Source organism: Pimephales promelas, chromosome 10, assembly GCF_988280905.1.
Source record: "Pimephales promelas chromosome 10, fPimPro1.hap1.1, whole genome shotgun sequence".
Lineage (NCBI taxonomy): Eukaryota > Metazoa > Chordata > Actinopteri > Cypriniformes > Leuciscidae > Pimephales > Pimephales promelas.
The window spans coordinates 32680303-32708062 of record NC_142778.1 but is presented as its reverse complement, the minus strand read 5'-3'; the positions used below and the strand labels follow the sequence as shown (position 1 = coordinate 32708062).

The 27760-nt window shown below is 36.8% G+C and overlaps 1 protein-coding gene across 3 annotated transcripts in view; it reads left to right on the top strand.

Moving 5' to 3' along the window:
• Nucleotides 1-826: 826 nt before the first annotated feature.
• gnao1a (guanine nucleotide binding protein (G protein), alpha activating activity polypeptide O, a) overlaps nt 827-27760 on the top strand; it is a 103610-nt gene continuing 76676 nt past the window's right edge. For all 3 annotated transcript variants that reach the window (XM_039684007.2, XM_039684009.2, XM_039684008.2), the window contains exons 1-3: nt 827-1597; nt 1736-1778; nt 23856-23997. In XM_039684007.2, the coding sequence (XP_039539941.1) occupies nt 1480-1597; nt 1736-1778; nt 23856-23997 (303 nt within the window). In that variant the 5' untranslated portion in view covers nt 827-1479. The remainder of the gene's footprint in view (nt 1598-1735; nt 1779-23855; nt 23998-27760) is intronic.

Below are 27760 nucleotides of genomic sequence, written 5' to 3'. Positions count from 1 at the left end.
GCTATACAGCAAATAGGAAAAGAAAATATAACTCATGTGTGTTGCTGAATACCCTAGGCTCTTGAGGCGGTGCACGTCATCAGAGAAGAGATGTATTTTTTTTATTAGGGATTACGTGGGTGGGCACATTAATAAAAAAATAAGTTAAAAAATAATGTGCATGAAAAAAAAACACATTTAGCCTATAATAGGCCTAAAAGAATGAATTGTCAATTTTGATTTAACTTTAAAACATGATAAGTTAAGAACACACCACTTCATTATAGTTTAACATAATATATGGTTTAACAAATATAACTTTTTTAATAATTGGATTATTGACATTGGATCATTTACATTTAGCTAGCTGTGTAAGTTGTGTTGCACATATAAGCCTATAGGATGTATGTATATATATATGTATATATATATATGTGTGTGTGTGTGTGTGTATAGCCTACATGTATTTATGTAAGCTATACGTGCTCAACGCAAATTGTAAATTAGCATCACTTAGCTAAATGTCAATTATCCAATATACAGTGTGTGTGTGTGTGTGTGTGTGTGTGTGTGTAAAAATACCTTCAGCCTACATTTAAAGTTTAATTATTGTAAGTTAACTAGGCTATACATTCGACTCTCCTGAAAGTCATTGAATAATAATGCATGGGCTATAGCTTACTGGCTTTGTTGAACAAACTTACCAATAAAGTAGGCTAATTTGAAAAAGACCCTTTTGAATTTTTCAATTGCAATAATTCCCCATTCTCACAAGATTTATTCATCTGTCGTTGCTGTTACAGGTTGTCAACACTAGGCTAATGGCCACACCTTTCTGTGATTCTTCCTGTGGTCAGGGCCCGCTCATCGGCTTCTTAATCATCTGCTCCCCGCAGAAACACAACACTGATCGCTTAATCGTGTTCACACACGCCGTTTAACAGCGGTCGCGTAGCGTGAAATACCAAGAGAAGCGCATTTATTCCGCATGCAGATAACGGCACAAATCTACTCTAGCTGTAGTTAGCGGTGCACGATTCGAATGCTAGCTCGTGCGCGCGCGCTCGCTCTCTCTCTCCTTCTCTGCTCCTGACGTCAGCGAGATTGTCTGAGAGCGTCGAGCCCAGCGCGTTCTCTCTCCATACTGACCCTCCATTGTGAGCACGCTAACGATGCCAGCGCTCGCAACAGTCACCACCGCCGCCGCCGCCCAGTAGAGACCTCCCAGCCCGAGGACCGAGCACCACGACCCCGTTACACAGACCGAGAGCGCGCGCCAGAGACTTATGTTCCAGCCCAACGTTGTCTTTTGCGGGATTTAATGCTCTAGCTAGTCGCCGACAGGGAGAGAGCGAGAGAGAGAGAGAGTGTGTGTGTGTGAAAGAGAGAGAGAGAGAGAGAGGGATAGGGACAGCCATAGAGAGGAATAAGGAAGAAACACGGAGGATATTTCTCATCCGGACCATTTTGGAGATAAAAAGAGCCAAGGTTCACCTAGCCATGGGATGTACACTGAGCGCAGAGGAAAGAGCGGCTCTGGACAGGAGCAAAGCCATCGAGAAAAACCTTAAAGAAGACGGAATCACTGCTGCTAAAGATGTGAAATTGCTCCTGCTAGGTAATGCGGAGCGGAGCCCTTCAAATGTAGCTGTATCCTACACATCGCAGTATCTCATCCGATGATCAATGCACATGTATGGGATCTCTTCATTGTGACAGGCGATCTTATTCCCTTGTGTCTGTCTCTTCTCCACAGGGGCCGGGGAATCTGGGAAAAGTACCATCGTGAAACAGATGAAGTAAGTGGCTTGTTTTAAATGACATCCATCAGTCAGTGTGCGCTGTGTGAGACACACAAAACCACCCACCCACACACACATACACACCCTCTATTGCTTGATGGCGAATTCTTAGGTCCGCCATATTTTCAAGGAGTTCATTATCCACTAGCGTGTTACATACATTGTAGCAGTGACATGATGATGATGATGATGATGATGATGATGATATGGTGTTGCAGATCCGCAGTATGTAGTATACAGTATTAGTGGGTTCGGGAAGACGAGGCTCCTTCGATGTGCTGTTCACGAAAATGGTGCTGAAAGTCAACTGGGGGACCGTGTTTCCTATAGTTAATAATGCCCTATTGGCGTCCACTGACACACTCCACCCCGATTTCACTTCATCCTGTGGGCATTTACGGATGTCTCTGATGTCTTCCTTCCTGTGCATTTGTTGGTATGACAAACGTCATAAATTAATCAAATATAGGCATTAATGTTATATATATATATATATATATACTCAGCAGATTATTAAATGGTTGTGTTTTCAGATTTGCAGCATCACTTTAGTGATTGATTTTTTTTAACTTAATATGCAGTAGAGACCAATAGCCTTACTGATTTGACCCATATATTTTTTTTAACATATTCTTTTCTGCTTAGCTAGTTCTTCAGTATTGGTTTCTTCAGTATTAAAAGGCATCCCCTTAATAGTAATATACTGTTTGCAATTGGCTTTGACATATCAATCATTCATTTTCAATTAAGCATTTTAAGCTTAGTAGCTCTAAAATACATTTGAAGCCATTTGCATTCACATAAACAACTACACAATAAAATATAAGCTTATGATTTATTCATAATGCAGGTTATGTTGTATTTTATTATAGTCCAGTGTTTATAGTGTCTAAAAAGCAGGAATAAAACAAATAAAAAAGGTTCTGCATATTTTAATTAGCTCTTGTAAAAGTAATATAACCCCCTCCACTATCATTCGGTTTATACTATGCAGTTAATAGGGTGTTAAGAGCCTTCTGTTGGTTGAGGATGGTGAAGGCAGAGCTTATATGGCAAATGGTGCCTGGAGATAATGCTGTCGGCTGTGTTGGTGCAATATTAACAGGCCTTCATGCTTTTGTAGTCTGTGTCGGGTTGATGCTCATATTGAGGGAAGAAGGTTTGACACCCAACCAGCTCAACTTCCTCACGGCCATTTTTATGCACTGACGTCCTCTTTACGCTTCACTGAAAACGATCTGTCCATCTACCGTGTGGTTTGGATGTCACGTGCTCATTTGAATCGAATCTTAAATGCAACTCCTTTAATTTAGAATCATTATTTTATAGTCTCCATCTGGACATGGTGTGTTATAGAATGCATAGGCTAATAATGATGTATGCTACTCATAAATAGACGTTATAATGTAATGCAAGGGAGATTTTCTAAACGTCGAGCTGTAGCAAGCGCAGTTTATTGCTCAGTGCAAATCTTTCGATGATGAAACGCATCCATTCTCAAATGTGTGCACGAGCCCTGCCTTTGTCGAATCTGTAGCCTTTGGAAAATGCCATTGTATAGGCTATCTGATCTGGCTATGTTATTACATCACGGTGTTTTTGTAATGCGATGCAATTGTTATGGAAAATGCACGTCATTAGCTCAGAAATGTTGTGAAATGGTAAATCGGAGGGTTTCAGGCGGTTTCAGTGGTGGACAGCGCCCAGCAGAGTCTTTTTCTGTGATCGGCTTTCTTCGGCTGGTTTCGTCGTTAAGAGCCTTGAACTTGTGGCGAGAGGGAAAACAAGGCATGGATTTGTGCGTCTTGTGCTCAGGGAGAGATGCAAACATTGGTTAATACGTCGATTCTTTTCATTATATTGTGTGTGAATGTTTTATTCAATAAATGACGAGCAGAGGAAGAAAAAATGCTAATGCAAATACCCCAGATATATGTTCTATAGCAAGTTGAGTTTGAGGATATGGAGAAACCACAATGATGTCATTTTTCAACTTTAAATTGCTTGGTCAGCTGAACAAATTAATGACAAGTATTCACCACTGTGCTTTTAAGCCATTGAAGCTAATGCCTAAGGCATATTTCTAAGTCATCCAAAGAGTGATGAATCTTTCCTCTCTAAGGATTCATTGTTGCTCTTATGTGCTTAATTGGGCAATAAGAGTGTCTCATGACGGAGCTGGTTAAACTGTTTGGCTCCTGAAGGAGTGGAGTATGGAGCTCTGTGCTTCTTCCTTTAATATGCCATAAATTAGTTGTTTTTCTAGGGCTTTTGATTAGCTTAGCTTTTTTTTTTTAAATTGTAATTATGTCTCATTGTGAAGAGCATACAATAAAAAGCAATTTTACTATCTGTTATGTTATTAGAATTAATCCAGAACAAACAAATTCAAATTCTATTGTCTCTTAAGATATATATTTATATCTTATATACATTTTTTTTGTTGCTCTAATGTGAAATAGATCTCTATATGGTTGGCAGAGCTGATTTTGTCTTCTAGCTTCCCCAGAGATAACGGTTAAAGGTACAATATTCAAGATTGTTTCGCCACCAGGGGTCGCTAACCTCTTACAATAACTAAGGCGTATATTAATGACATATATTCCGCATTAAGCGTAATTATGGATCTTGTCGTCAAGCTGATGGCTCTTTTATGGATGAGTGAATACGCTGATGTTTTTAACCAACACAGTCTCATGAAGATGCGTATCTATACCACGAGTGTCATTTCTCGTGGCATTTATACGCCAAAAGTGTTTTTTTTTCGTGTATATGGTACGCACTAAAAAACCCTGGGTTAGGTTTAGGGGGGAGGGGGGTGGGGAGTTCGTGCGTATTATACGCAAAAAAGTGCGTATCATATGTACGCGAAAATCGCATGCCATATACACGCAAAAACTGTTTTTGGCGTATAAATGCCACGAGAAATGACATTCGTGCCATAGATACGAACTTTCATGAGATCGGGCTGATGACTGGTGTGAAGCAGGGCGCGATTGCTAGACGTATACCAGCGCCACACGCAACGCGAGTCCCGCGGATATAAAGGAATTAGCACATTTAATTCTACCGAACTACACGCTGAATTACTCACACAGGTCAGTTTATTCGAAGAATTATACTTGAGGTAACAGCGCTGCTTCACTTGCTCTAACTGTTTCACTCTCACACTAAACGGCATTTGTGTGTGTTGAATGTTGTTAGTTAGGTTGTTTGTTGGCTGTATGAGACTAAGCTAGATTAACATTAGAGAATAACATACAGATCATATTCTAACTTTTCATCACGTTGAACTATATAACATTGATTAGTTTTATATAGTTACACTGATTTGCCATCACTATCTCTCGACCGATTTGTACGAATTCGTACGAGCGATTAAAAAGTGGCTAATTCGTACTAATTCATACGATCTCACTCGTACAAATTCGTACGATTTGTCTAAACCCACGTGATGGGGAGGTTTAGGGGCGGGGTCAGGGGTAGGTTATTCGTACGAATTTATACGAATTGGCCAATTCGTAAAATATGTACGATTTTGCAAAAATCGTGTGAGGTTACGAATTAGCCACCTCATAAAATTTGTACGAATTCCCGTGAGATCGGGTTGGATTTGCTCACCTGTTTGCTCAACAACACTCGCGTCTCTGTCAAGTCGAAGTTAGTCGCGGACGTGGAGATCTCGGCATCTCGAAAGATGTTGATCTTCGTTTTAGTCCTCTTTTTGTCTCAAAGTCTGCTTGCCATGGTCCATAATGTTTGAACAAAACCCTGCTACGGATGCTCATGCTGTTAAGCACGCATAACTGGCATAACCGACCCAGTTGTTCACGTTGCCATGGTTACTATTGCAGTACGAGGTCAAACCTGGCGGAAACCGGGGGTAACAAGGATATGACGTCATTGACTGGTGGCGACTCCTCACCCCTGCTCACACGCCCCGTTTCCTTTGTTAAAAATCGCAATTTTCTCACGAATTACAAATAGTTGGAAACATTTGGGATATTGTAAGTAATCAGCTAAACAAAATATATAACATTGGCCTAGTGGTTTTTGGATATTTTACTGCAAAAATCCTGCATATTGTACCTTTAAGTATATAAGCCTAATATAATAACATTTCCTGAAACATGACATATGTGTAACTTGCGATAAAATCAGAGCTATGTTGAATCTAGAACAGTGGTTTTGGTCTGGCCTTACTCAAGGCATATAACACAACCAACCACAACATTTACACTGCAACAAGCTAATCAGAACACTTCCACTGTGTGTTAGCCTTTAGTTAAACAGTATTCTGTATTGCATGGCTTGAAAAGTGCAGATGAGACAAGGAGGTGTGCACTTAACATGTCAGAGTTCACCAGGGAACTGGGTGATGTGTGAAAGATGGTGAGAGAGAGAGGGCGCAGCATGAGGAGGGGAGATGTTGGTAAACCCTGTGATTATGGTGTAGTCAACAGTGCTTCCATCTGCTTTATTAGTTCTGTGTGAGAGGGGAGTGTTTAAGTGTGTGCCGGTTGCTCTCAGTATCTGATCACATCACACACACACGGCACTCTCTCTCTTTTCTCTGCTCCTGCGGTCATCTTCCTGGCACCTAGTCCTCTGGGAGTGAAATATAAGCAATTGAAGATGTATTTTGTGTGTTCCGGGGAAAGACAAAATCTGAGTATATGGTGATGGAGAACAGTTTTATAGACCCTGGAGACGGAGCTGTGTGTGTCATCATCGTGCATGTCACTTTCTCACCCACGCGTGTCATGCATGGATGATCAAAAGCCTTCAGAAAACAGATAAAATATATATATACAAAAAGTTATACAATATGATGTGTGGCATATCATGTCGTTAGGTCCCGGATCGGATTCTTGTTTATTAAACAGGTGTTGCACTGACTATAGTTGAATATTTATATTAAGGCTAATTTTGTACTCTGCCTTTTAAAAAGTTTGTGGTCAGTAAGATTTTTTTTTTTTTGGAAATAAATGAATAGTTTTATGTATAATTATGATGTATAAGTGACAGTAATGACATTTATAATATGATAAATCAAATTTATTTCAAATGTGTGCTGTTCTTTTGATTTTGCTATTCATTAAAGAATCCTTAAAAATGCATCACAATTTTAAAATATTAATAAACTGTTTTAAACATAGATGATAATATGAAGTCTTTCTTGAACACCAAATCGGAAGATTTCTGATGGATCATGTTACACTGAAAACTAGTGAATAACGCCAAAGATTTTAAATATAGAATGACGGCACACTCATATTACTTATGAATGGGAGAAAGTCAAAAGAAAAAGTCAATTGCAGCTTTGTCATCACTGGAAAAAAGGTCATTTTAAAATATAAAACAGATCTTTTATAATATTTCACAGTCTTACTGTTGTTTAACTAGTAAATATGTTCAAAAACACAAGATCTTATACCATCCCAAAACTTTTTGAGTGGTGGTGGTGGTGTGTAGTAACTGTCAAACTATATTATTATAAAGTGACAAGTGAATTTGGAGTGCAGTTGCATTCACACATCATGCAATAAGGGCTAATGTTGCAACAGGTGCTGGTTTTGCAGCAGATATGAGATGTCAATAATGTTAAAAGTCTTGTAATCCGCCCAAGTGTCTGTCATCCATAGAGTGAGAGAAACTGAAAGCGAATGGGGCAAGACAATGCAAACTGAATCTAATTATTGATGATAAGAAGGAATCTCACTGTAAAACTGAATACGCCTTTTCTAATCAATAAAACTGTGGCAACAGATTACAAGCAATATTATTAATTAAATTGATCAAATTATAATTGATTAATAATTAAACAAATTATTCCTTAAAATGAGTAAAGTTTACATAAAAATATCTGAATAACAGACAGACATCAAAAATTCATTAAGAACTCTTTATTGTCAACATTGAAGACAACTGATGTTAACAATCAGAATCACTGAAGGAGAAAACCCTAATTATAAAACAAACCTAAAACAAACACCATAATGGTGACTTAAGTGTACATTTTTTATTTTTTTTAAGTTTTACTCATTTTAAATGGTTAACTTTTAAAGAATTAATTTGATTAATTATTACTCAATTAAAATTTGTTACATTCAATTAATAATATTGCTTGTAATCTGTTGCCACAATTTTTTTTGATTAGATAAAGTGCATTCAGTTTTACAATGTATTCTATAATGTTGGATTTGGCCAAAAACACTGATGCTGTAATATTCTAAGTCCGATAAGATAAACGTTTACTGGATTACTACTTTTCTGGACAACTAGCCATGTAGTAAAAATGAAATCCTTATTTAGACTATTTTACCATCTGATCAAGTGGTTTAATGTCTAATCTGTGAACTGTAATCCAAGGCCACTCGTCATATTATCCTTTAAAAGCGGACTTCTGCTGATGGATAGACTGGATAGGATTAAAAATGTTTTTTTTTTTTCTAAAGTGATCTCTGCAGCATGCAATATGCCGGGCTGTCCTGTAGCTGGCTAATTGAAGGGTTGAAGCAGAGGACCCAGCTGTTCAGTTTTACTCCATCTGTACATCCATGCAGCTCAACTGTGGCCATGCACTCGAGTAGCAGAGAAAGAAACATAATGTCTCTAGCGTCTAGAGTCTGACATGTGCTGAGCGATTGGTGTCTGATGAAGATTTTTGTAAGATACTGTTATAAGATTGGCACAGTTTAAAGAGAGACTTCAACTCTACAGCATTGTAAATTTGAATTGTGAAATTCTAGAGCTAAGAATTTGTTTTTTTTTAATAAAGTAAAATATCTTTTATGTAAAAAATATGTACATCGTGGGCCACTAATTAACAATTCGTTCCCACAGTTTAGTACGTCAGTACTAAATCAGTAAATCGTGTGCACAATATTAGTTTCCACTTAATCTTGGCCACGTTATATATACAGTACATACAAGTATGGATTGGATACTCAGTATACCGGTGCCATTTTTGGCTGATATTATTGTGATGACTAGGATTACCTTACTTGCACTCGTAATTTAATACATTTAATCTTAGATCTCAAAACGTATGGTTTTCATAGTGAACATTTTGTAATATTGTGATGCCTAAATGTGCCTGTAGCATTTAAAATAACTGAATGTGGTGGGTTTTTTTGTATTTATATATTTTTTTTGTGTGTAATTTTATAAAAAAAAATATATATATACTTTTTTACACACACACACACACACACACATATATATAGGTAATCAGCCATAACATGAAAATAATTATCTGCTTATCAGTAGTGGAGAGAATTTTAATATCGGTGGATCCCTTAATATATGATTTCATATTATGAAGTGTGGAAATGTATTTCTTAAATTCATATTTGTAAAATATGGTTCAAAATCATACAAATTCTGCATTTTGCTTCCTTTTTTTAGCCTTTTAAAGGGATAGTTCATTTTGAAATTAATTTTTGATATGTTTTAGCTTACCTCAAGGGCTTCCAAGATGTAGGTGTCTTTGTTTCCGGAGTAGTTTCAATTTTGATATTTTTAGGTCAAACCGTTCGTGTCTATCAGTCATATAATGGAGGTCTATGGTCACCACCTCAAAGAGCATGCACAGAGAAGTCCAAATTAAACATGATTTAATGACTCGTAATTTTAAGTACACATTGATGGCCTAAGACACGAAACGAGCGGTTTGTGCGAGAAAACGAACAGTATTTATATCGTTTTTACCTCTTTTAACAACAGCCACGTCCAAGTGATCTGAGAGCGTGGGCGCTTCGGTCTGCGCAAGTGCCGGAAGTGATCTCTCACGCATTGTACGTCACTCATTGTTTACACAGAGATTTCGGAAGTGTTAGCTTTCACTGTGAAGATCTAAACATATTTAGATAAACAGGAAATTGCAATGGAAGACGATTTCAATACATCAACAGACAACGTTTTTTTTCACAACCATATTTAGATCACTTAACCATATTTAGGTTACAAGAAGTAAAAACAATATAAATACTGTTCGTTTTCTCACACAAACCGCTCGTTTCGTGTCTTAGGCTGTCAATGTGTACTTACACTTACGAGTCATTAAATCATGTTTAATTTGGACTTCTCTGTGCATGCTCTTTGAGGTGGTGACCATAGACCTCCATTATATGACTGATGGACAAACGGTTTGACCTAAAAATATCGACATTGAAACTACTGCGGAAACAAAGACGCCTACATCGTGGATGCCCTTGAGGTAAGCTAAACCAAAAATTAATTTCAAAGTGAGCTGTCCCTTTAAGTGTAGTAGGTGTATGCTCTGTCTGAACTCCCTGCACATTTTGTATTGTTGAAAGCTTCATAGCAGCTGTAAGTTGAAGAGGGCTGTTTGTGTGGGTAAAAAACCCATTTTAATGCAAAGAAAGGAAATTAGCATCGACACAAAGCACCCTTGCTTGTGACTGCAGCACTGCTGGCCCTGTTAGCAACTGCAATAGTGTGCATTATGCAGATTGCAAGCCCTTTTAAACTACAGATTTACGTCTGATTGTCCATTGGGTAATCCTCCTAAGGGAAGATTATATATTACATTTTTAATGTATCGAGTGCAGTGGGTGTGCGTGGGGCTGTGAGTGCACACCCTTGCAACCATAATGTGTGCCTGTGTTTGGGGAAATTCTGAGTCACTATAAAAAAGGGAAGGAGCTCTGATGAAACATACTGGCTGGTGAAATTACAAATGATAGTTTCCCCGTCCATTTTTGCTTCTCTCTCTGTCGGTGATCTTTTGACTGTCTGTCTGACGCTCTGTCCCTCTGTAATAGAGGGGGGTTTTATGTGTCTAGCTGATGTGATTGGAGTTGACTGAGCACAGGGAGAACAAACGGTTCTCATGTGTTGATTTCCCAGAGCTTTGACTGTAATACTCTGGCATGATCCCCTCTGGCTCGGCCCGCAGACACAGTGTGACTGAACAATGCACATCTCAATTCTTTATGAGGTGGAGATGATTTTAAATGAATGTGTGTTTGTTTGTGTACTGTGTCATGGTTGCATGTATTTTGCATCTGATTTGTGAATGTTACTGGGTACTATGCAAAGTTATCAAACCTACATGCAACATTCAGATCTTCTATACCATGTTATTTAGTGTATTTAATGCAACTACTAATTTGGTTTGAGAGTATTTGAGAGAAATGATGCTGTATTGAGAACTAAAATAGCACAACCCCACTTTTTGTTACGTCCTGACTTATAGAGGCACATATCTGTGTTTCTACTTGGTATAAAACACGGGAGAGAGTACGTTTTTAGCTCAGGCAAAAAAAGTGTCTCTATTTTTCTTACTCAGTCACACACCTAAGCAGATTACTCTTGGAGAGTCGATGCCTGAAGTTGGGCTGAGAGTGGGAAACAGTGGGGCTGGTATGTCAAGTGCTTCCCTGAACCCCTCATTGACCCTCTGTTCTCCCACCGGTTCTTTTTTTCCACACTCTCCATCTCTTTTGGTCTCTCTGTGGTGGGTCCATATGTGCTTGCCGTGTAGGGAGTTCTGGCTGACCCATGTGCTGGGGATCAAACAAAGGGCCTTTGTCTTAGGGAGGTGTTTGTGTTGGGCCGTAATGCAGGTCCTAGGCCAGCCCCTTCAACACCAACACAAAAGAGCTTTATTGGGGAGGCAGTTAGGGCGGTTCTACTCATCTGATCTGAGGTCAGCTGATTTACAGCATGGCAGTGCAATGTGAACTCCACTTATGGTCCAATTACATAATGTGTATCTGGATCAGATTGTGGCATAGTCCTTAACTCTTTCCCTGCCAGCGTTTAAAAAAAATAAGAGTTGCAAGTAGAGCCCGACCGATAAAGGATTTCGAAGGCCGATACCGATACAAATATTTCCGATATATACCGATATATCGGCCGATATATATTTTTTTTTGCAGAAACGCAGAACAAAACATCAACAGATTTCCCTCACATTAGTTATTTGAAGTTATTTATGAGTTTTAACTAAAATAATATGATAATGCATTTTAAAAAGAAACTTGTTTCTTTTATTGTCACAACAGAACAGAGGGACATCAAAATATATTAAAGTTCTGATTAATAAAATAATAATTAGTCCCTACATTGCCTACATTGGATCAGCAGGTTGCAGGATGTGTGGCGCGTTGTACACGAGTGTTGCCAACAGGGACGGTGTAGAGTGCCCTCTGGTGGACAAACTATACAACTCCAACACTCGTGACATGGTTGAAGCGTGTTCGTCCGTTTTTATTTTATTTTTGAAATATTCATTTATCGTTCATTATAACTGCCGATACCGATTTTTTTGGAAAATGCCTAATATCGGTCTGCCGATAAATCGGTCTGGCTCTAGTTGCAAGCCACCGTCAGCATTTTTGCGGATTTTTACGAATCTTTCATGGCCCTCAGAATAATTTGTTGTATGAATATCTGAACATGCAAGATATCAAAACAAAGAACCGAGCCTTTGCAAGTTTTTCTTTCTAACTTCATGAATTTTTTTTTTTATCAACACTTGAATGTGGGTAACTGAACGTTCACACCGCCGCCGACTTGAGCTTCCAAAGCAGCCGGAAGTCATTCATTTTCAATGGAAGCTGGCTTTTCTCAACTGCAAGGAGCGTCAAATCCATCGGCATCGCGTTTTGGGCGTTTTGAGCGTCAATCGGAAAGTTGAAAGAAGCTCAACTTTATGGTAATGAGCTGTGACGCGGTTCAGTGGCAAGCAGCGGCAAAATGCCAGCAACCAATCGGAAACGTCCTTCACGCTGGCTAATTCCGGAGATGCATACATATGTAAACGTTCGTTCCTATCAAAACATTAGCTCTGAGAAAATGGAAGAGAAGCTAATCATCGCCGTTGCTGTGTTTCCTACTGGTTTCGTATCATTTATGACATTATGTTGTTTGCTAATAGGGACCGCATGAGCACAACTTTTATTTAAAATATTTACGAATGCTCATTTTAAAGTGGTAATTATTTTGCTCATGGTGACACTGATTTGACTGCAAATAATAATAAAAATATTTTTTTTTTCCCGACCAAATGTGACCAAATCGGTTCAATCATTATAAAAGGTTTCTTCAATGTATTGCTTGTTTTTTCTGTGTATTACATTTCATGTGACACTTCTATTCTCCCTGCAATGTCAGAGCGTTCAAAGCGTCCAAAGCGTCAACAAGTTTCCCTGTACTTTTTGACACGCGTCCTTGACAGGGCAGCCAGAGCTTCTTTGACGCTCAAGTCGGCCGCGGTGTGAACGTCAACGTACAGTTAGTAGAAGCAACATTTTAAACAAAGAACTGAGCAGATAAGGAACTACCGCACACTATCATTACTTGCACTTTTTAATCAAGTTTATTCACAAACGTTTCGGTCACACGACCTTCGTCAGGAGCATGAACTGAACAAAGAACTGAGAAAATACGACAACGTGCATAAACAATGCTTTTATCGCAATTCTGCTTCCTTCTTGTCTGTGTTTCTATCTGGAGATCCAGTACTCTTTCATCTTTGTACAACTGAAAGCCGGAAAATTCCGTCAATGGTGGGTAAAGAGTAAAAATATACTAAATAAGACAAATGCAACAAAATATTATGTATTTTTACTATATAAATGTCATGTGTATTATGGAATTTATTCCTGTGATGGCAAAGCTATTTCAGCAGCCATTCAGTATTAAATTAAATTAGTCTGTTATCCTGATTTGGAAGAAACTTTTTTTTTATTGTTATTATCAAGGTTAAAAACAGTGCCGCTTAATATTTTTGCAGAATTTTTATATTTTTGCAGAAACCTTGATAGTTTTTTTTCCCGCCAGATTCTTTGATGAATGAAAAGTTCAAAAGAACAGCATTTATTTGAAATAGAAATCTCACTATACTACTACTTATATATATATATATATATTTATATTTTTCACATATATCTTTTCCATACAATGATTCTATATATTGCTCATACTGTCCACAAGCTGTGAAGTACTATTAAAATACCTTAAAAGTCATACGATTTTTATTTATTTTTTGTCCGATGAGACTTTGTGTGAGGACAAAGAGCCAACTTAATTAAACTGTATGGAGAAGATCTATGTGAAGATTCTTTGTTTTGTTTGTATTCCACAGAAACATACGAGCATACAGGTTTGGAATGACATGAGGGTGGGTAACAGATTTAAAGTTAAAAAAGTGAACCGCCCCTTTAAATGTTAGAATGTCACATGCTTCTCTTTCACACCTAGCTGTGTGCAAATCATTTTCTTATTTGCAAGCGTTAGAGGGATGAAAAGTGTGTTGTGGGGTGATGTGATGTGAGTAAAGAGTGTTAATTGCATTCTGTTGTGACTGTGTTTTGCCATGTGTGTATCATTGTAACCTTTACCTGACTGTAAATTGGTCTGTCTGTTGGTTGTTTCCAGCAACCTTCGGCCCTGGGGAGCCCCCCCCCCCCCCCCCCCCCCCCCACACCACCACATACACACACACGTGTGCAAATGGAGCTTGGGTATTACACAAGCAACTTTTAATTAAGGTACAATTGTAGATTTAGCTGGGACTCTGCCTGTGGCCTTTTGTTCACAGACTGAGTGGAGCATTTCTGCTTTTCCAGTGTCCGCTTCCTTTTTACTGACTGAAAAGTACAGATGTTGCCCCATCGTTTACGGTAATCACACGTAACATCATTTGTCAGGAACAGCTGATGGTTTAACTCTTAAAGTGAATGATGTGTGAAATTATAGTCCATAGGTAACGGTTGTTCGGTGCGTTCAGTTGCTGCGTACGTGTTCCTCCGGCCAATGTTAAGAATGTGCTACCTCGTTTCATTACCCGTATGCATTCCCTCCCTCTTTTCTTCACTCCGTTGCCATGGAGATGACAATGGCTGCCATAATTAGAGGATGACAAATGACCCAGAGTAGATAAGCGGGAGGGGGAGTTACTGCGAATCGTGAATCAAAAGAAAAGTGGGAGTGTATCAGGGGGTTGGCCGTGGGGAACGTACAGGACGATGGCTAAACATATCTGGTTGTGAGTAATATTATGTGTTCACAACCAGTCCATAGTAATCTGCTAGTCTGGTAGTATTAAGATCATAATGCTTTTAAGCAACATGAAATTAAAATCGACCCAGTTTCTTAATAAATGACTGGTGTGATTCATCAGTGCGTAGAATTCAAAAGCTTACATCAAAATGTTAATGTAAATTCCTCCACTTACGAAATTACTTTTCATTTCTGCTTATATAACCAAGGCTGTGTGGGTGTCGCATCATGTAGGTATAAAGCTACACATATTAGGCTAATCAATCAAATCAGTATAGAATGCTCTACATGGGCAACAACTCAAATATTGTGCGCACACACACTCGTATTGAGCCAAACCCATTAGAGCTGCAACAAACGGTTATTTTGATAATCGATTAATCTAACAATTAGAGCGATTAATCAATTAATCTGCGATTATTTTGCCGGCTAATCAGTAAGTTTGGAACGATTATTCAGCTTTTTTCGCATCATGTAGGTATAAAGTTACACATATTAATCAATCAAATCAGTATAGAATGCTCTACATGGGCAACAACTCAAATATTGCGCGCGCACACACACTCATATTGAGCCAAACCCATTAGAGCTGCAACAAATGGTTATTTTGATAATTGGTTAATCTAACGATTATTAGAACGATTAATCGTCGATTATTTTGCCGGCTAATCAGTAAGTTTGGAGCGATTATTCAGCTTTTTTCGCATCATGTAGGTATAAAGTTACACATATTAATCAATCAAATCAGTATAGAATGCTCTACATGGGCAACAACTCTAATATTGCGCACACACACACTCATATTGAGCCAAACCCATTAGGGCTGCAACAAACGATTATTTTGATAATCGATTAATCTAACAATTAGAGCGATTAATCGACTAATCGTCGATTATTTTGCCAGCTAATCAGTAAGTTTGGAGCGATTATTCAGCTTTTTTCACATCATGTAGGTATAAAGTTACACATATTAGGCTAATCAGTCAAATCAGTATAGAATGCTCTACATGGGCAACAACTCAAATATTGCGCGCACACACACTCATATTGAGCCAAACCCATTTAGGGCTGCAACAAACGATTATTTTGATAATCGATTAATCTAACAATTAGAGCGATTAATCAATTAATCGTCGATTATTTTGCCGGCTAATCAGTAAGTTTGGAACGATTATTCAGTTTTTTTCACATCATGTAGGTATAAAGTTACACATATTAATCAATCAAATCAGTATAGAAAGCTCTACATGGGCAACAACTCAAATATTGTGCACACACACACACTCATATTGAGCCAAACCCATTAGGGCTACAACAAACGATTATTTTGATAATCGGTTAATCCAACGATTATTAGAACGATTAATCGACTAATGATCAATTATTTTGCCAGCTAATCAGTAAGTTTGGAGCGATTTATTCAGCTTTTTTCGCATCATGTAGGTTTAGACGCTTTCATCAGATGCGTTGCCATGGTGATGAGCTGGCCCAAAGTTAACTTCCGTTCTGTTTGTTTATTAGTGTTTACTGGATAATATGGCATTGGCTACAAATGCAGTGAAAGTTAAGGTGATGAGCAGGTTGTTGAGCTGTGGGGTGCAACCTGAACTTGGGAGCAAACGCAATTTTTAAAAATAAAACTGTTAGGGTTTCCTAACCAAGAGGGAGACGGCGGTATTAAAATGCATAGACCTATGTTTATCTGAGTGATATTCGGTACAGTGTTTCCCATACATTTATTAGTGGCAGCCCACCACATTATCAGCGCTGACCGCCACATATTGATTTCCGTGTTTTTTACCATTTAAGATGGGATTTGACTATTTGACTATTTGACTGCTGTGTTGCATGTAGCGCATATTCGCACGCTCTCTCTCTCTCGCAAACACATTGACAGCGGACCAATCTGTGTATTGAATGGTTAGTATCATAAACAACGCTGCACAGATCCATCCAACATGCTGTCAATGTGGAGACCCACCTTGAAAAAAGGTTATTGGCAAGCATGTAAGAAGCCTAGCTAATAAGGAGAGCTATGTTAACCTTATAAAACCCCGCCGCCGCCGCGCTCGCCACAGTTTTAACACTGCGGTAAATCAGACACGTCGGTAGAAAAACATTCTTGTCTCCGATTTTTGTTCAACGGGTCTGGTATTGTCACATTTCAGTTTGGCCATGTAACATTTCTTTCATTTAACTTTATAAGCGTCTATAAAGTTACATATATTAGGCTAATCAATCAAATCAGTATAGAATGCTCTACATGGGCAACAACTGAAATGTTGCGCACACACACACTCATATTGAGCCAAACCCATGTCTAATTGCTTTTCAAAAACGTATCTCTTCTTCATTATTCTTGAAGTTTGCTTAACATTAATAAGGCGGAGAGAGAGAAAATGAGATGATGGGGAAGGAAGAGAAAGAGGGAGGGATATACAGACCCATCCTCCTCGGCTTGTTGTTTCATAATTGTAATTACGCCTTGTAGTTTCCCTTTTCTTTGTGAAGCGTTTCTGTGAATTGATCCTATGACTGGCATACTGCGCACAGCAGAGGGGATGGGCAGCCTACATGTTGGGCAGATGTTAGGCTTTAACAGGGATGGGTTGACCTGCGAACTCTGTGTGATTGAGAAAGCGAAGCCTTGATTATTATTGTTATAAATAGATGTCCCTCCCGGTGTTTAGTGGGATAAGTGGCCATGTCCGGAGTGTGATGACAGAAACAGCACTCAAAAACACCATCAGGACAAAGGATTCTCTTACAGATGACATGAGCCAGCTTTGGGAGATAGGAGCAAGAGGTAGTGTGGGCCGTTGAATGTGTGTGTGTGTGTGTGCGTGAGAGTTTTTGTATTTCTATTTTGGCTACCGGTGTGGACTCTTGAGATCCTTTAAATCACATTCCACCTCACTACTTTAAAATAAATCCTTGTAGACATTCAGATCAGTGAGTTGCTCTATTGGTCGTCTTCTCTTAACCTCACTGATCGGATAAATGGAGTTCCATCCAAACCAAAAGTCAGGAGGAGCATGTTTATTTAGTCTTGTCAATCACGATGTGTGTGTGTACTTCCTTCATCTGACTTTGTGGCATCACTTGACCATTCTAAATTCATTAGGACAGCCAAAAAACATTTACCTTAAAGTATTAGTTTACCAAAAATATTGTCATTCCAGACTCGTATTACTTTTCATGTTATAGAAATGACATAGCAGAATGTCCATGCTGCTCTTTTTCATACAGTGAAACTGAATGGTTGTCCCAAAAAAATTATAAAACACCATAAAAACAACCAACTTCACTTTCAGTGTAATTTTAGTGTTATTTACATACTTTATACTTTAATATATGAAGAGTTCAGATGCAAAAGCCTCTAAATGCCATTTGAAATTTTCTTCTAGAATGGTCATTTTTATCAAGCTTGTATATTTAAGTTCAGTAATTTCACTTAAATGACAATTAATAGGTAATCTTCATTGCCGTTTAAGTGAAATTAATGAACTTAAATATACAAGCTTGATAAAAATTATCATTTTAGAAGAAAATTTCAAATGGCACTTAGAGGCTTTTGCATCTGAACTCTTCATATATATATATATATATATATATATATATATATATATTAAAGTATAAAGCATTTTTAAAACAGTGATTTAAAAACAAAAATTTAAAACATTAATAATATATATATATATATATATAATTAATGTTTTAAATTGTTTTTTTATTTTTAGATTTTTAGTTTAGTTTTAGTTCAATTTATAAATGTGCTTTTGTCATTTTTATTAATCTCTTAAAATATATTTCTATGTAGTTTGCAATGTATTTTATTTCAGTTTTAGTAATTTTAGTACTAATACTTACTCTACACTTATTTATTGCTGTTACAATCTTCAATAAAGTTTTCCATAGAATATATTTTCATTTTATTTTTTTGCTTGTTTCTGAAAACAATTTTTTTACCGAAAATTATTTTAAAAACTTTTAGTTAACTAAAAACTAAACAAACAATCAACAGACATTTAAGGTCTGTTAATAGAGAAGCTATTAAATGGCTTCACAATATTGAAATATAGTGCAAACGCTTTATGGACTATGTTCTTTTTTCCTTTTTAAAGTCTCAGTCCCCATTTACTCTCATCATATGGAAAAGGGGAACTTGGAAATTCTTCTAAACCAGTATTTTTGTGTTGGAAGTAAGAAATTCATATGGGGTTGGAACAACTTCTCCCTTCTTGTAACAACTCTTAATTATCCTCTTTTTCATGTGGGTCCTAAAACTTGATCCCCGAAGCTATAGAACTTACTCTTGTGTGGGAATGTTTGTGAGATTCTCTGGTGGTTTTTGCTGCTCATTTGACAATAGGGTGAACTTACCGTCTGGGCTTGTGTTATGATATTAGCTTAATATTTAGAAGAAAAAAAACAAGCAAAAAAAAAAAAAAAAACACTGTTCTTTGCTTGCATTAAGACCTTCATAAAACTTGCGTTTATGTATGTGTTAAGACGACCCTTTAACAAGGAAAAACAAATTGTAACCCACATTTAATGAATAGAAAGTTAAAAACAGCATTTATTTGATACCTAATTTTCTTTATTATCACTTTTGCTCAATTTAATGCATTCTCACTCAATAAAAGTATTCATAAAAAAATAAAAAAAGACCCAACGCTATGATTCTGGATAAATTAGGAATCATGATTGTTTTGTATAAAATAGAGGTCATATTTCTCCCATGATTCTGAACATAAACGTTTTAGACCCTATAAGATTTAGTGTTAAGTGATGTGAAGACATGACCAGAGCAAATGCAGGAGACACTGCTTGCAGTCAGTGAAATCTTTATTGACTTCCAAATAAAGAATAAAAAATAACATAAACAACACTCAAGGTGACCCTCCTCATGAAGGTCCCTCACCAGGACTGCTTTCACAGACAAACATGCATTCCTTTATACTGAAAGGGTCAACCATTTTACAGTAGTAGGGAATTTAAATAATGTTCACATACATAACTACACTGAAAATGAAAATAATATTCAAAATACATCAACCTAAAATTATACAAGAAAAATAATACAAATAATAAACAGATACATTTCTACATACAATAAACATAAACGCAATAAAACATGAAACAATAACCCCCTGCTCCCATTGAGAAATGGACTATGCCTACACTACCCAGAATTCTTTGGGATGACATAAAATGAGGAACAGGAAGGCGCACGTCCTCTTAAACACCCACCCCTGGAAACCATGCTGCAGACATGGTAAGTTTTGCAAATGAGGATAAAAATAATGACTTATGTAAATCCCCCAAAAAACACCAAGAGATGGTGTTGGTGTTTTTTTTTTTTATCAGTCTAGACTAATGTGCACCTCAGACTAGAAAAAAGTTACCAAATAATTTATAGAAATAATATAAACCAAACAAACACAGGGGCCTACACTGCCATCAGGGCTAAATTAGGACTTTTGTCACAGGTGATATAATAAACAGTCTGTACAGTATAAAAACATATTGTCTATGGAAAGTCCCCATAGAAAGTGAAAACTCAACATGAGTGTATGTGTGTGTGTGTGTGAGTCTTTGCCAGGTCGACTGGAATAGGAGCCCTCTGAGTGAGAGTCTACTTTCAGTGTCTCACATTTAAAATTGAAACAGATCAATGTTTCCATCCTCCCGCGGGAATCAAAGACCGATGTCCTTATTTATATTGCGACTTTCAAAAGACCCTAAACATTTGTTATTTTTATCACCTGAATTATTTAGTGGTCATCTGAGAAAAGTGAAAGAGTGACAGACAGACGGATATATAGGGAGATTCGGGGAATGGTCATATGGTTTTCATTGGTTTGCTAGCATTAGCTGTTATTGCTCACACACTCTTAGAAGAAATGGTTCTATTTAGAACCAGAAATGGTTCCATCCCCCGCTTCATATATGGAACTCCAAAATGGTTCTATATAGAACCATTATTTTTGGTAAAAGGTTCTATTGGCCAAGTATGGAACCCCAGGGTTCTATATAGAACCCAGAGGAATCCTTTTTTTAAGAGTGTATAGAACCTTTTAGGGGTTCCAAATACGTAGCGCTGATAGAACCTTTTGTAATGCTATAAAACATTTTCATAACTAGTTTAAATCAGTTTCATCTCATAAAAATCAGTCAGAAAAAGAGCAGTAGCACAAATGATAGAGGAAAAACTCTTTTACCATAGTCGTTTTCAGGATATTTTTATTTTGTGTGTTATAAATTGTTTTTGATTTTTAATTAAATATTACATTTTTAGCGTTATTTAGATATTAGATATTAGAGCCAGACCGATATTATCGGCCGATATTAGGCATTTTCCATAATATCGGTATCGGCAGTTATAATGGCCGATAAATGAATATTAAAAAAATAAAATAAAAACGGACGAAACACGCTTTAATCATCTCTCCTTGGCCTGTTATATTGAAAATGTATGTTTTACAATTTGCAGTATGAGGTTATCTATTGCTAAATTATGGCTCATCATAGACTAGCTAACCAAAAAGCTAGCTAATGCCACTATCATCAGTGGAAGACCGCTAACGTTAACATTAATGAGCTTGGAAACCACAATGAACTTTTTCTACCTAAATAAAGTAAATATTACTGTATTTATAACTTAGCATATCTCTAGTTACAGTCTCTGCATTGTAAAATGTAAGTTATACTTGCGAGGAGTGAACATTTAGACATAGAGAAAAAGTATCAAACGTATCTTGTGCAGAAAAGTTAGCTTTTCTTTCACACGTGTGTGAAATCCAACAATATTTAATTTAAAAAAAAAATCAGCCGATTTGTATCGGTATCGGCCTTCAAAATCCTTTATCGGTCGGGCTCTATTAGATATTGATATATATATTTGTGTTATTGTGATTTAAATTAATTTCACAAATTCACAGTAAGAGTGGTTTTGGTTGAACTAAGTGCAATGCTGAGCTAATGATAGACCTCAGGTCACCTGGGATTATGTGTGTGTATGAATGTGTGTGCATACAAGTGGTCAAAAATATCATCCCCAAACAAAGGCTTCATCACACCTCTCTCTGGCTCCAGTCTAATAAACCAGTGTGATGTCTGGGTCTGAATAATGCCAGGCTTTGCCAGTCTGGCTGGCTTTTCTCATGCCGCACTAACACCATTTACTAAGACCAGCCGAGCGCTAATGTGATAATTCATCGGCTTTCGCTTTCAAGCCAGACAATGCCATTGTCCATCAAAGAAATGCATATAATATATATGTATGTAGCCTATTATTTGAAAAGGGGTGTCAAAGCCTCATGATTTAAAAATGACTTGCCATCTTTCAGTATTGCAGAACTGACAGATGTCCAAACCTAATTTCAGCTAAATCAATTGAATTAGGGGTTTTAGCCATAGAATAACCTTCTGCCATTGGGGCCCCCCTTTGTGGTTTGGCTCCAGCGGGGTCATATTCTCAGTGAGAAACCCATCACTGCTGTTCTGAATGCTCTACTTTCCACACATCAAAGTCCGGCATGCTGTCTATCGCAAAAATTATTGTAGCTAATGGGCAACGAGGTTCAAATTTAAATGTGAGACTGAGAGCGAGTGATAAGAGGAAGTAAAACCCACGGAAATGTACAACATAACTTAGGAATCTAGAGGATGGACACGCTGTGTTGGATAATAGAGACACAAAATATGCTGTAATCCACCGAACATGATGATTAATACCCCTTCCTCATCACGAAACTTCATCTTCCGCTGGTTTTTCAGTAACACAAAGTGAAGAGACTGTGACTAACTCAACTAATAAAATCATTAATCATTCATTGAGGCACTTGACATGTGGCTTTTGACATGCTTCGTTATGAATGTATACTAATTAAAAAGTTGTTGCTTTTAATTTGACTGTTCGCATCATATATCACATTGACGGTGTGAATCTAAAGGCTTTATCACTAAAATGCCTGTGTGAATGCGACATCCAGATATTACAGGTCCTTGATTGCTTTTTCGAAATGTTTTGCGTAACATAATGTACAGGCAACACTTTTTTAAAATTTTTGACTGACTGACTGACAGACACATAAGGTGAAATCAGCTACTGTCAAATTTACTGATCTCTGGATGGGATTTGTATCTCTAACTACTAAGATGCGAGTGTTTGTATTTTTAAAAAGTGAGTGTTGCCAATAGGTTGAAGAAACGAATGGATAATACAACCCGATCACACTAAATGCGTCTATAGCACACGGTGTGTTTATCATGCAATATATATGCGAAAATTAGTTTTTACGTGCATGGGTTGGTTAGGGTAGGTTTAGTAGTGGTGTGGGGTTGCGTGTGTATTATTCGTTTGGGTAGAATTAGTGTGGTGGGCGTGTGTATTACACAAATGAATTGCGTATCGGATCAATGCACGTGAAAATTGCGTATCCAATGCACGTAAAAACTCATTTTCATGTATAAATTGCACGATAATACACAATGCGAATAATAGAGACGCATTTACCTGAGAACAGTCTGGATAATATGTGTGCATACAGTGTATGAGATGCCAGCAATACTTGAACCACTGCCTATTTTACCCAGAAAGTTAGTTATGGTAGTCACAACAAGATATTGAATGAATGGAAGCAAAAATAAATAGGGAGGAACATTGTGAATCTCTGTGGAAAAACAGTAGCTCTGTGAATATTTTACAGAGGTTGTGTGACCAGATGTTTGAATTACGTGATTTGAACGAATATGGTTGTATATAGCAATAGCATTCAGTCTTCCAATAAAAATATTATAATCTCATCGTTTGGTTTTGATCCTCTTGGTCTCATGGAGTTGAGTGCCTCTGATTTAGATCATGTTACATCTAATTGTCACTCAGTTAGACTTTGGAAATTATGTATGAATTAACTGTAATGGCGTTAAAGTAAACTTTATTTAAATGTATCAAGACTGAGAGCAGGGTAGGACAGCTGCATGATGGATCAGCAAACTGCATGTTGTCTAACATGGCTTCTGTTATGTGTGTAGGATTATCCATGAGGACGGTTTCTCTGGTGATGACGTGAAGCAGTACAAGCCAGTGGTCTTCAGCAACACCATCCAGTCTCTGGCCGCTATCGTGCGTGCCATGGACACACTGGGGCTGGAGTACGGAGACAAGGAGCGTAAAGTGAGTACAACACAAACCCTGATAAGCTGAAACACTCATTAAAGAGTGGCATTTCCATTGTAATTATAACCGTATATGGATTATAATTAAAACGCTTGTGATCTGCTGTAATTTCACTTTACTTTTATGCAAGACAAATATATACTGTACTGTTCTGTGTAAGATGATTCAGTTACATGACAACAGTGCTTTATAGTTCCTGTGGCTGCAACTATGAGCTATAATGAATTGAACTCAGTAAGGATACATATGGTTTTAAAGAGACTTTCAAACCTTTTTACATTTGGTCATATATATATATATATATATATATATATATATATATATATATATATATATATATTTTTTATAGGACTATTCCAGGTTCAGTTTATTTCATTTTCTTAAAAAAATATAGATGCGGCTCTTGCAAATGAGATTAAATGGGGGCCATGCAATGTGAAGATAGTTTGTAGTAATATGAATTTATTAGGGCTGTCAAGCGATTAATCGCGATTAATCACTTCCTAAATAAAAGTTTGTGTTTACATAATATATGTGGGTGCACTGTGTATAATTATTTTATATATAAATACACACACATGCTTGTATATATTTAAGAAATATTTTCTTGTTTATACCGTATAGATTTATATATAATTTATATGATATGTAAATACAAATATTTTATATATAAATATAATTTTAAATATATAATATTTTATTCTTAAATATACATGCATGTGTGTGTGTGTATTTTTATATATATATATATATATATATATATATATATATATATATATATACACAAAATAATTATACACAGTGCACCCACATATATTATGTAAACACAAACTTTTATTTTGGATGCGATTAATCGTTTGACAGCCCTAGAATTTATATACAATAGTGAATAAATAACATGAAATAGTAATTATAAAAAAAACTTTTTGTATTATTGTTAAAACTTATTGTAATATTTGAGCTGTATAAATAATTTTTTACAGTTGTTTTACAGTTTTTTTTCTTCCAAACTCCAATTATGATTCATGTTAAAGGGATAGTTCACCCAAAAATGTATGATTTTTTTCTCTTCTTCTTCTGCTGAACATAAAAGAAGATATTTTGAAGAATGTCTGTAATCAAACAGTTGGCGATAGCCATTTTTTTTCTTACTATGGAAGTCAGTGGCTACCGTCAACTGTTTGGTTGCCAAAATATCTTACTTTTTAGAGCCTCAAACAGGTTTAGAACAACAGGAGTAAATGATGACAGAGTTCCTTTAACACACATTTTGTTTACATCTTTGGCTATACTGTTGAAACATTGAGCATTTTGATTACATTATGCCACAATTGTCAATGGATATTAACTTACCGGTATACTGAACCTGGAATGTTCCTTTAATAATAATAAAAATCATTCTATTAAAGACTCTCTATGCATTAAAGACACAACCAGTGATCTAATCTAAAGGAAAACAAATGTGGTAAACATCGATAGACTCCAGCCACCGCAGATATCGTTTCCCTCGGCTTAATGCATAAGTAAAATGGTTTGGTGCTGACGGGAAGCTTCCTCTTACGATTCCTCTGCTAATGCATTCTATCAGTGACAATATAAGACTCATAATCCCATTGTGCCCTTTCCCAAAAGCTTTCTCTCTATAATGTCAGTGTCAGTGAACTCATTGACCTTTAGCAGGAAGAAATCTTTCACTTGAATCAAACCAAAGCTATCATTATGGAGGGAACAGTCATCTGAAATATCCATCGATTTGAGGTATTTTCTCTTTTGAGAAATAGAACATGTCTTCATTTCCAGGTTGAGTTACACCCCAGGAAGCCGCCTTTGAAGGGCATCAGATCTATGTACCTAATAAGAGAGGTTACAGATAGCAATGTGGCATAATGTGTAAGTGTGTTGGATTGTGACTACTGGGCCTGAACCTGACTTTTCTGCATTTTCTGCTGTTTTTTTGTTGGGAGAAGCACAATTTGGAACAATTATGACTTAAACAGATAAAGGAATATTACAGTTAAGGGATTATTCCAGGTTCAGTACAAAGTTCCACAACATTTGTTGATTAGAAGATAATAACAATTATCGACATCCCTTGTTTTCTTAGAAAAAGCAAAACCCAAAGTACAGGTTACTTGGATATAACTTTACAAAAACTTTTACAAAAAGCTTATTCACCATATCCTCTAGAGTTCGATAAGTCCTTTTTCTGTAACTCTGTCTGACGCACCTACCGCTAGCCTAGCTTAGCACAAAAACTGGATGTAAATGGATACAGCTAGCATTGTAGCTAGCACTAATCCCAAATAAGTGACAAAATATTGCAAACATTTTCCTATTTACATGATGTGATTTCTTGTATATTGACAGATTGTACAAATAACAAGGTCATATGAGAAACAGCCATCTTTTAACCATATAAATATTGGGAACTATATTCTCAAAAGGCGAAGCACTGCTACTTGGGCGGAGAATTTATTTCAATTTCAAATAGTCATAAAATGGCCCTGATACACCGCTCTACAGTAATTTGAAAGTGATTGTAGTACCAGTTTTGGCCACAATCTTACATACCGCTCCTTTAAATGAAAATTTGAATATATATATATATTTTCACATTAAAATCATTGTGTGACGCACACGTTTTTTTTGGCTATAAACGGTTTATGTAAATGTAAACAATTTCAGTTTTGTTTATGAATTGGCCCTGTTCACTTCTATCATAAGTGCCTCATTATAAACCCGATGTTTTGCCTTTCTTAACCCCTTAAGTGTCACCCCCCCCTTTTTTGAATATAGATGAAAATGCACATTTTGAACTTTAATGGTTGTAATTCAAGAATGCTTTGGAATATAGACGTAAAAATGGTCTCGTTTTAAAGAAGACATTTGGCAGATTTTTGTAGAAGTGAAATAAATTAAGAATGGGAAACTGAAGAAAAGTTATAGAAGTTTGAGTTTATGAAAATGTACAATATAAAAAATGTAATTATTCATGTTTTATATAAAATATATATTTTCAAATCCTGGCGACTCTAAAACTGCTAAAAAATCAAAGCCAAAAATCTGAATAAGTTGTGTTTTAAATTTTAGGTTGATATCTCAAAAAATGAGCTTTCAGTGAGGGCGCAGTACCAAACTTTTTCACTAGGGCACAACCAGACTCCATTACTGCCCATATAAGGGCGCCTCCATTTCCATATGAAATAATAATAATTATAATTATACAATAATTGAATGGAGGCTTTCTTTTGAACTCTTGGCATGAAAACAAACAGGTTTCTACCCTTAAACTCAACAGCTTAACTTGTACTGAACCCAGAACATTCCTCTTATACAGCCCTGAGCGAATTCTGCACAGATCCTTCAGAGTTCTATGGGCACCAACTCCATGTGGGCTGAGTTCTGTCTATGGCCAATGGTGGAATTGATCAGAATGTGTGAGGTATACAATATGTCAAGTGTTCCAAAGCTATCGAGAGAGGATCACTTTTCTCATTGTAAATCGCTAAATGACTAAATGTAAGTACATACAGTATGTGTACGTTATTGAGAACAGATCACTTAGACGCATCCACACAAACTCTTCAGCCCTCGGTTCCTTCAGGCTGTGGAGGCCAGCTGGCTCACACATTTTTAATCTGAAGTGTGAAGCTTTTATTGGAACAACCGAGCCTCTATAGATCTGTTTGCCCTTTCTTTCTCTCTCTCTCTCTTTCTCTCTCTCTCTCTCTCACTGATCTGTCCGTCTATGTATGCACAG